At 37.3% G+C, this 11,441-nt stretch overlaps 1 protein-coding gene across 1 annotated transcript in view; it reads right to left on the reverse strand.

Moving 5' to 3' along the window:
- ITGA4 (integrin subunit alpha 4) overlaps window positions 1-11,441 on the reverse strand; it is a 96,319-nt gene that overhangs the window by 53,536 nt on the left and 31,342 nt on the right. The window contains exons 11-14 of the mRNA XM_003791468.3: window positions 6,763-6,857; window positions 4,261-4,351; window positions 3,627-3,672; window positions 3,108-3,262 (exon numbers count right to left, since the gene is read on the reverse strand). Coding sequence (XP_003791516.1) covers window positions 3,108-3,262; window positions 3,627-3,672; window positions 4,261-4,351; window positions 6,763-6,857 — 387 coding nt within the window. The remainder of the gene's footprint in view (window positions 1-3,107; window positions 3,263-3,626; window positions 3,673-4,260; window positions 4,352-6,762; window positions 6,858-11,441) is intronic.

Consider the following 11,441-nt stretch of genomic DNA (forward strand, 5'->3'; position numbering starts at 1 on the left):
AAAGCAAGCAGACAGCCCTCAGAATGGGAGAAGATATTTGCAGGTTATATCTCTGACAAAGGTTTAATAACCAGAATCCATAGAGAACTTAAAATTATTAGCAAGAAAAGAACAAGTGATCACATCTCAGGGTGGGCAAGGGACTTGAAGAGAAACTTCTCTGTAGAAGACAGGTGCATGGCCTACAGACATATGAAAAAATGATCAACATCCTTAATCATCAGAGAAATGCAAATCAAAACTACTTTGAGATATCATCTAACTCCAGTAAGATTAGCCCACATCACAAAATCCCCAAACCAGAGATGTTGGCGTAAATGTGGAGAAAAAGGAACACTTCTACACTGCTGGTAGGAATGCAAACTAATACATACCTCTTGGAAAGATGTTTGGAGAACACTTAAAGAACTAAAAATAGACCTGCCATTCGATTCTATAATCCCTCTACTAGGTATATATCCAGAAGACCAAAAATCACATTATAACAAAGACATTTGTACCAGAATGTAATTGCAGCCCAATTCATAATTGCTAAGTCATGGAAGAAGCCCAAGTGCCCATCGACCTATGAACGGATCAATAAATTGTGGTATATGTACACCATGGAATATTATGCAGCCATACAGAAAGATGGAGGCTTTACCTCCTTCATGTTTACATGGATAGATATATAGATATCATGTGTATGTGTGTGTGTGTGTGTGTGTGTGTTTTACTCAAGAATGTCTTCTGGGTGGCACCTGTGACTCAAGGAGAAGGGCACCAGCCCCATATACCAGGATTGGCAGGCTCAAGCCCAACCCTGGCCAAAACTACAAAAAATAAAAAATAAAAGAATGTCTTCTTTGCCGTCCTAGCCTCTGATTATTTTCCTTCATCTCTCTTTTTATTGGCTTCTAATTTGACCTTCCAAGTGTTAATTTGTACAGTAATAAATATATATATACATATAGACAATCTCTCAATAAATATCCTAGCAGTTTGACATGGCTTATTTCAAATCTGACATAATAAATATTTACCTGCTAAAGATGATCTTCAAGTAAAAAAAAAAGGAAAATTTAAAAAGCAACCAAAAAAATTCCAAGTCAGATCTTACCAATCAAAATGAGTTTGATGAGTTTGTTGCAAAGTGAGCTAAATCTAATAGTCTGCTGAGGTGTCACTCATTGTATAGGAATAATAATTCGTAAGATATAGTTTAAAGCATTTACATAATTCCTGAAGTGTTCATTTATATTTTAGGAGTAACTTATACTTCTAGAAGAATGTGACTTATTTATTTTAAGAAAATGTAAGTATAAAACCTGTTACTATTATACATTTCAAATATATCTTTCAATCATCATTTGTTTAGAAAATAATAAAGCCTGAGCCAACTGACTTTAAAATTACAATAACTGAGAGAGAAAGAGAGAAAGCTGCAATTGAAATAGCTGTCTACAAATTCATCAGCCCGAGTTCAGACAAAAAGTAAATGAAAAAGGAGTGAATAAAGATCCACTCACAGGAAGAGGCAAAATGTCCTGGTTTTATTAAACATGCTTACCATGAGAATTATTTCTCCCAAGGAGTCATTTTATTACAATTATAAAGCATGTTTCTAAAACAATACTATTGTTATTTATGAGTTTCATATATTTGTCTCCAACCATTTAAAAAAAGAACTCATCACAATAAAATTCTTAGTATAGGACACCCTGATTTTACATAAAGGGAAAGAGCCCCATGTATTCAACACGTATCTTTCAGATAATCCATCAGCTTGTCTGTGTTAATGTCTAATTCACTGTCAGATCAGACTCTTTAAACTGTCACTTCTCCAATCAATAACCAGACGAAGGCTTGCCAACTCCCCTATTACTGCAGCTGAGCCAGGACTTACCCACTATTAAAAATGAGTCTGTTCTAGAGTAGAGCTACCAGCCTCATTGTGTATGTCTCATTATAAGCTAATTCAGATTGATACCTCTATTACATACTCATGGATTGATTCAATACATATTTGCTTTCCTTCGTGGTGTTTAGATGACGGCTGTCTTAAGGTCATGTGTACAATCAACTCTTGATAGCTCTTGGGGAGATCACAAAATTTGTGAATTATTAATGTTCAAATGATAACCTCAGGTATGCTTTTCTGTGACTATGGGTTCGTTTCACTCTAATATTGGCTCAAATATAACATAGGAAGAGTAATCTACTAGCAAAAATGTAATACTTATAAATTCACACATATGTGGTTTGCGAATGACAACAATTTGGGGTGAGCTGTATCCAGGCTTCTATCTCCAGAGAAGATAATTCAGAATTGTCCACATGAGGGCAGTGCTGTGGCTCAGTGAGTCGGGCACCGGCCCCATATACCCAGGGTGGCGGGTTCAAACCCAGCTCCGGCTAGACTGAAACAAAAAAATAGCCAGGTGTTGTGGCGGGCACCTGTAGTCCCAGCTACTCGGGAGGCTAAGGCAAGAAAATCGCCTAAGCCCAGAGGTTGCTATGAGCTCTGACTTCACCGCACTCTAATGAGGGCAACAAAGTGAGACTCTGTCTCTAAGAACAAAAAAAAAAAAGAGAGAGAATTGTCCACATGTAGGGAAATAGGCATGGTTCTCAGGAACTAATTATCACAGGAAATTATTAAGATATATGTGTCATTTATAGAAATAAGAATCAGGTCTAGATGCCAGATATGTTTATATAATTGTTGAAAAAGCACAGAATGTAAAGAAAAAATCTCCCTCCCAGCCTTGTGAGTTAAGCCAGCTCCAGTCTTTGAAAAGCTCAGTAAAACAGAGGAGCTGAGCTGATGTTCTTTCTATTCTAAAGATATTTCACAGACTGAGTTTAGTTGTTTCACCTTAAATGAATGTAGCATGTAATACTCTTTCCTCAGCTTCTCGCCATAATCTCTGAACAACTACAGGCTTCTAATATGCCTACTCCTTGATTAGAACAACTCAAGAATCAGAAAGATGGGGAAGAAAAATACATATTGGGTGGGTACTCCCCCCCCACCCCAAAGAAGACCCCATAGCAAAAGACAGTGAGAGGTCAAAGATAGTGAAGTGCACATTCGGACAGGTGTTCATTCTGTGGGGCACACTTACCAATGTAACCTGGAACTTCTTTGCCTTTATATGAGAAACAAAGGGTTAGATCCATGCACACAGAAGGCAATCCATTCTCAACACAGTCAAATTTTGTTCTATTTACTGACTCAGTGTGGTTTAAAGAAGCTTCAACAATCACTACTGGTCTTGTCCTAAGAAACAAATAAAATTAGCAATATTCGTTGCAGAATGATTTTTCCTTAGACATAGGTACTTGTTTTATCAGTTCACATTAACCACGTACTTTCAGCAATCTTCCTTAGGAGTAGCATGTGTGCACATATTCAGTTACACAAGGCAAAATAAATTTTAATTGAAATGTCTAAAAACATTGACTCTGATGATTCGTTTAATAATAGCAATGTAAGGTGAGCAAAATCCTCTACAGTTCAATACTTAAACTGCAGAGTACCAAAAACGATGTTAGGAGCTCACTACCACTGCTTTTCAACACCGCCTCCCATCACTTACATTTAAGCCCAGTTGTCATTAGGTAGTGAAATGGATTAAGCTTACCTTAGCAACACAGCAGAATCAGACCGAAAAGCTCCAACGGCTACATCTGGAGGATGAAAAGCAAAGACACAGATTAACAATCATCACTAGTCAAAGAGAATTACCTCTCCGCTGTAAATACTAACTACCTATCACCTTTTGACTATAGCAAAATGTAATTTATAGAAAATTAATTGGAAAATATATGCTCACATCTTTAAATTCATTTCCCATTTGTCTGAATCTGCTCCTTTACAACAACAATTTATCCCTTCATAAACTTTATGATGTAAATTTATGACATAAAGACAGACTTACTAAAACAAATTTAGATTGTTGGACTAGGAAACATTTACCCAGAGATTTATGTTTGAAATAAAAAAAGATTTTTCTGTCTTTTCATTATATGTTTGATCGATTTTTGTGAGTTCCTCTCAGTTTTTGAAGAATAAGGAATATAACATTAAATGGCAGTGTAAAGCTGAGGCATTACTTGATAATTTTTGGCCTATCCTTGAATTCAAGAGAGCTTCCAAACTGCAGGGAGGATGATTCTCAGTAAATCAAAGTCTTCCATAGCCACGCCCACCACTATAAAGCAGCATTACAGTAGAGCTTACTTCACCGTATTAAATATGGTAAGTTTCAGACTCACCTATGTACCCATTATTATCTGCATCAATTTGTCCGGATATCGACTGTCCAAACATACTTAATGATTTGCTAATTTGAAGTCCTTCGATTCTCTGAAAAGTAGGTAAGTTAAGTGGGAAGCAGATTTTGAGCCCCTGATATCCCAGAAAAGCAAGGATTTAGCTCAGTAATGATCATGCCCTGAAACATTAACTAACAAAATATATTTTAGTTGAGTCTTATACTTCTAAGAGAGACAAAACGTTTCACTTTTAAATGGGCAGTTGACAGCTATTTCATGACTTAAAAAAAATCACTTTCTTTACTTTGTGGGCAAAGGGAAATTATGAAGTACAGCTTTTCTAAAACAGTCCTGGATCCCTCTGCTCAAGTCATTTTTCATAATAACATAAATAACTAAATAAGAAAATTAGAAAATAAGAAGTCTATGACTACTTAGGGAACCTGCTACTCAGGTTTATGATAAAAGCCAACTTTTTCTCTTTTTATTTTTGCAGAATCTCCGCTGTCACCTGAGCTATAAGGCTAAAGTACAGTGGTATCATCATAGCTCAACCGCAACCTCCAACTCTTGGGTTTAAGTGATCTTCCTGCCTCAAGTAGCCTCCCAAGTAGCTAGGACTTCAGATGTGGACCACCACACCCAGCTCATTTTTGTAGAGACAAGATCTTGCTCTTCCTCAGGGTAGTCTTGAACTCCTAACCTCCAGTGATCCTTCCAGAGTGCTAGAATTACAAGCATGAGCCACCACTTCCAGCTGAAAGCCAGTTTTTTAACAAGAACAACTTGAGTTAGATACGTGTTTCCCATTCTCTGTGCTCAGTTTCACATTCAGTATTGATATATTAATATCAGGTGGCTATCTAGATAAAGAAAATCAGTATTTTGTGTTAGACAAGTACATAGACTTCAAGTCAAATACAGATAACCACTTGTCCATTCTTGCTTAATTAAAAATAATAGTATTAACTAATGTATCCATTAAAGTATCATTGGACAAACTTTCTCCTCTGCATATGAATGGAGCTTCTCTACGCACTGAAATGCCCTGAGTTTTCAACGTGTAAAAGTGGAGTGAGAGTTACGTCATGGAAAACCTTATTAAAGTGCTACCGTCTTACTACAGCACACTTAATGTTCACACACATACGCCATATGTGTGTTGAATCTGTGTAATCTTCATGAAATATGGGGCTTTAGCCACAAGACAAGACACATTAGCCGAATCTGAATGGGCATATTGGGTATAGCATGGATATTACCTCAGAACACAAATTCAACAAAATGCAAAAAGAAATCTTTAATGAGCTAAAGACAAGCTAGAGTGAGAATAACTAGGACCCTTATTTATGAGGAAAAAAGTAGTTTTAAGACTGATTAAACTATTAAAATAACTCCATATTCTACTCTTATAAAACAGTAAAACAGCAAATGAAGAAAATGTTAAATATGTGAAACAGAAAATTAAGAAAAATAAATCCAGCTGGGCATAAGTCTGTAATCATCGTGCTTTGGGAGGCCAAGATAGGGGGAGGGATTGCTTCAGGTCTGGAGTTGTAGACTGGCCTGGGCAACAAACAGAGACCCCATCTCTATAAAAAGTTTTAAAAAATTAGAGTGTGAGACCAGCCTGAAAAAGACTGAGATCTATCTCTATTGAAAATAGAACAAACTAGCTGGGCATGATGGTGTATGCCTGTAGTCTCAGATACTCAGGAGGTTTAGGCAAGAGGATCCCTCGGACCCAGGAGTTTGAGGTTGCTGTGAGCTACAGTGATGCCATGGTACTCTACAAAGAGCAACAGCATTAGACTTGGATTCAAGAAAAAGAAAAAAAATAATAAAATTGTTGGTCAGGTCTGGTGGCTCACATTTATAATCCCAGCACTCTGGGAGGCCAAGGCAGGTAGATTGCTTGGGCTCAGAAGTTCCAGACCAGCCTGAGTAAGAGCGAGACCCTGTCTGTAAAGATAGGTGGATGTTGTGGCAGGCACCTATAGTCCCAGCTAGCCAGGAGGCTGAGGTAAGGGGATTGCTTGAGTGCAAGAGTTTGAGCTTACTGTGAGCTCTGATGCCGTGACACTCCACTGAGGGCAACTGAGTTAGACTATCTCAAAAAAGAAAAAAAAGTTTGAGATTTCTTTGAGCTAGGCTGAGGGCATGGTTCTCTAGCTCAGGCAACAGAGCCAGACTGTCTCAAAACAAAAACAAAACAAACAAATAGCTAGGGGCAATGGAACATGCCTATAGTTTCAGCTTCAGCTACTTGCGATGGTGAGGCAGAAAGATTGTTTGAGCCCAGGAGTTCAAGGCTGCAATAAGCTATGATCCTTCCACTGCTTTCTATCCTGGGCAACAGAGCAAGATTCTGTCTTAATTTTAAAAAGAAAGAAAGAAAGAATGAATGAAAAAAATCCCTAAGAGGAAGACCACATACTATCCTAGAAATTTTAAGGATGCTTTATGAGCAATGCTTCTTTTGGAAATAGAATGCTCTTTTACCTGTGAGAAAGTTGATGAGATTCCATCTACACGGCCATTGTAGATATAAATAGCACCTCGTAAGTCATCTTCCTGCGGAGCCCCAATAGCAACATCTAGTTAAGGATTTAAATAGTGAAAAAATAAAAATTGTTGATACAATAAATGCAACTTAGAAAGCCAATCTTCATGATCATCCATTCATATTATCTAATACTGTATATGAAAACCCTCTTACTAAAAAAGAAAACTGCTACTAGACAGAAAAAAGATACCATCATCATCATGTGCAAGATTGCACAGAATAGTGTACATGAAAGAAAGCAGAGTGACTGGGTCTGAGAGGCACTCTGACAGAATGCGACCGTGTGGGCTCTGTGGCCAGGCTGCTGGGCTCTGACCCCGCTCTGCCACTGTGCACAGCTGTGAGATGCTAAGCCCATTTCTTCATCTCTGTTTTGGTTCCTCACCTCTAGACTGGAATCATAATTAAATCTACCCTCAGCATTAAAGGACATGACTCATGTAAAGTGCTTAGATTAGTACCAGCATATATTGAATTTATAATCTATAAATATTATAATCACAAGAATCTTTCTTTTTATTATTTTAAGCTACAGGCTTTATTTGCAAAATGATTTTTTTGCAGTTTTTGGCAAGCTGGGTTTGAACCCACCACCTGCGGCATTTGGGGCTGGTGCCCTACTCCTTTGAGCCATAGGCACCGCCCTGCAAAATGCTTTTTAAATCAATTACCATTCCAATGAAAGTGATTAAGGTGTCTGTTAAGAATATCTGTATATATCCCACACACACGATTTTAGAAATGAGATTTGCTCTATAAAATAATGATTGTACCACTTTTATGATTTTGAGATGCACATCAGATGATGATACCAAGAGGAAAAAAAATATTTGATCAATTGGTATAAGAAAACCCAAGAGTAAACAGAACCTACGAAAGACATGGTGGCTTAAGTGCTATCAACATACAGCATAAAGAAGAAAAATAATACTCTATGGTTACAAGAGCATGTCACTATTTTACCAAGTACTTCCGTTATGTAGGTATATTTGTATATATATTTATATGCAATGTTCTTTATAATATAATGGAAACCTAAAGTATAGATGATTTGTTTTTATATTACCTATTACTACCAAATCTAAATTCTTTTTAACAACTATAGTGGTAATATTTGATTGCCATTTCAGAGCCAATATAAATATCTTTAATATATAACTGTATGTTAAAGGCCATACAATTTGAAAAATCCAAAAGCCTTTCTATTTTCTTTTAAAAAGAAATGGTAAATGCCTATACTTACTTTGTTTAGACATACTAAGTCTAGTTTCGTTTGACTTGTGCAAACTATTTTATACTTTCACATACAAATTCCTCATTCATTCACTGGGAAAATATTGAGCACTTACTGTCTCCCAGGCATTCGTCAGAAGCTGTCAGTACAGGGGAATACCACAAAAAGGAACTCATGTCTAGTGGGGAGGAAGAGCATTAAAAATAGAGCAACACAGAAGGCAAGGAGGAAGTGGTCGAAATTAGAGAAAGTCTCTCATAGACGATGATGCCCCAAAGGAGATTATAGTGTTAAAAGATCATAGCCAGGTGAAGAAAAGAGGAAACGCAGTTTGGACAGAGGAAAAAGCCTGTGCAAAAGCGTGGGGTGGGGGGGACAGCACGGCCCACATGAAGAATAGCAATAGTGTGGGATAACAGAGGGCAGATTTGTGTAGAATGGAGGAGGAAGAGCATGAAGAAAGGGAAAGAGAGGAGAGGGAGGTGAAGGGAGGGTAGGAGAGAAATGTCTCAGAGCCACTGCAGAAAGACAGAGAGCAGTTCCCATAATCAGAGGGGTTTCTACGTCCACTATTGTGGCTAAGTCCCTAGCAACTAGAATTCTATACCTGGATTATTGATAGTAACACATGAAAAAAATAACAAGCTTGGGTTACGAAGTGGTTAACAGACACAAATTCTTACTGGTGTTGACAGCACTAGTGGTCTAAATCAGGGTACACATCTTGAAACAATACAGATGAGCCTTTTCATAAAACCAATCTAGACCGATTTTTTTCCATATGGAAGATGTTTGGGTATTGTACACATCAAGCCAACCTCTTACTTCATAGGATTACACTTGGCTCTGTCATAGGCAGCCCGCATTATAGAAATGAGGAAAACATATTTCAAGTCTAATACATATAATAAATAATGAAATGTTTTTCCATGCCTAAGCAACCCAGTCTGGGACACAATATATACAACAAACACATATTGGACAACTGCTTTTACTTTTTGCCTCAACACTTTAATCATTTCATTGTATTAGTGTGAATCATAATAATTATCATTAATATAATCATAATCTTAACATCAGCCAACATTTAAATAATATTTATAACACAGGCACTGTGCTAGGGAAAACATGTATATTCATCCATATAATTCTAACAATCATAGCAAATAAATACTTTTTCTTTTTTTTTTTTTTTTTTTTGAGAGGGAGCCTCAAGCTATCCCCCTGGGTAGAGTGCTGTGGCTTCACAGCTCACAGCAACCTCCACCTCCTGGGCTCAAGCGAGTCTCCTGCCTCAGCCTCCCAAGGAGCTGGGACCACAGGCGCCTGCCACAGTGCCCGGCTATTTTTTGGTTGCAGCCGTCATTGTTGTTTGGCGGGTCCAGGCTGGATTCGAACCCACCACCTTAGGTGTATGTGGCTGGCGCCTTAGCCACTTGAGCCACAGGCGCCAAGCCATAAATACTTTTTCATCCACATTTTACAGATGAAGCAGCTGAGTCACAGAGTGTAACTTGCTCAAGGTGACGGGGCCACGAGGTGATGCAGCTGGGATTTGAACCCTGCTCCAGAGCCCACGTTGTCACCACATTTTATAAAATCATTAACAGAGGCTATGCCCAAAGTTTCCCCTCTTAGTACCTCCTCCTGTTCTATGTCAGAGAAGTGCTCATTTAGCGATGTTATATATCAATGTTTATTTCAGGAGTATATAAAATGATAATATAGCTTATAATTTACAATTGTAGAACCTTATTAGGGTTCTGCTCTAAACATAGCCAAACATACAGTGTAAAAGTCAGATACTAAAGCTCAAAGTGAACAAAAACTTAAGCCAATAATAAGTAGTCTGGCCAAATCTATTTCACGTAGGAAATCCAAAAAGATACCTATCTATCTGGGGGCCGTAACAGTTGGGTTAGTCCGTCTGTGTATTTAGCAGTGATTCCACAACTTTCTAAACTTTTGAGGAAAATTTTATACTGGTCTTTTGCCAAATTGATTAGTCATCTGTTAGAAAATGGCTTACTTTGCTTTTCTAAGAATATAGGAAATAGATGATTTTTTTCATTTTGAAGAGTAAAAATAAATGACAAACCAAACTAATCTAGGTTTGCATGCAAAGCACCATAGAGTTTTGCATAATAAAAAGACCTCAAGCATGCTTTGCATCTAATACTAGGGATGGAAGAAAAAAGGACAGGTGGGGTTTCATTCTCTTCCTAGCCTACACGTGCTGTCATGAACATGAAGTATCTTCATCCATCACCCCTGGAAAGGTAAGGTAGAAAGTGAAGAGAAGGAACACACATACACACACTGACACACACAGAGAAAAATAACATGTATGCCTTGCTATCTTACTCAGGCAGATAGAATGGAATGGAATTAAAACATCAGAAAAGAACTAAAACACACTGACCCTTCTTTCAAATCAGCATTTTTCTTGCTAACATCTAAAATGTAGAAAATGCCTACTCATGGATGAAATTGGAGATAAAATGAAAATTAGATCAAGTAGAAAAAGACACACGATATTATAAACATTCTCTGACGTGCTGATGTAGCCACTGAATGTAAATATGTCGTGAATTATAAATGGGATTATAAATGAGACTATAAATAGCACGAAATACGTAGAAATACTCTAAACAATCATTTGAATAGTAACCTTCCAGACATAAAGGAGTGGACTGCTGAGGGCTCTCAGAAAAACGGTACTATCTGAAACCCAGGGTCTCATACAGAAACCCAAAGGTGACATTGTCCCCTGAAGGTCCCCTCAGAAGTCCTAACTCTCATGGACAGAACACTTTATGTCTGTCCTTCATGGAATTTTCTCAGGTGCTAGAGTGGTTTTGGAAAAAGAATGTGCCCATGGTCTGAAACAATTTTATAACTATCTGATTATCAGAATAATTCAGGTTTGTAACTTACGTTTTAATGTCACAAAAACCATTTCTTGTGTGTGTGCACACGTGTATTTTAGTACATTCAGAACAGTGAAAGTCGTGAAGGGTCTTTTCTGAATGTGTGATTGAAAACAAGAAGAGTTTTAAACAAACAAGGTATCTTACTAAAGGATTTTGTGTTTTCAAAAGAAAGAGTCCTATTATCTGATATAATACATGAACTGTCAAGGTGTATAAACATTGTCTTATCCATAGATTTGTATTAGATAAGGTCATTAAATCATCACTAACTAAAGCTTATTTTTCATGTCTTTATTTTCTGTTTGATTATAAAACATAAAAAACAATGCCATTACTTTCTTCATTTTTTTTTTTTTTTTAGAGACAGAGTCTCACTTTATCGCCCTTGGTAGAGTGTGATGGTGTCACAACTCAGCAATCTCCAGCTCTTGGGCTTCGGCAATTCTCT

Source organism: Otolemur garnettii, unplaced genomic scaffold (assembly GCF_000181295.1).
Source record: "Otolemur garnettii isolate 467f Iridium unplaced genomic scaffold, OtoGar3 scaffold00048, whole genome shotgun sequence".
NCBI classification, from domain to species: domain Eukaryota; kingdom Metazoa; phylum Chordata; class Mammalia; order Primates; family Galagidae; genus Otolemur; species Otolemur garnettii.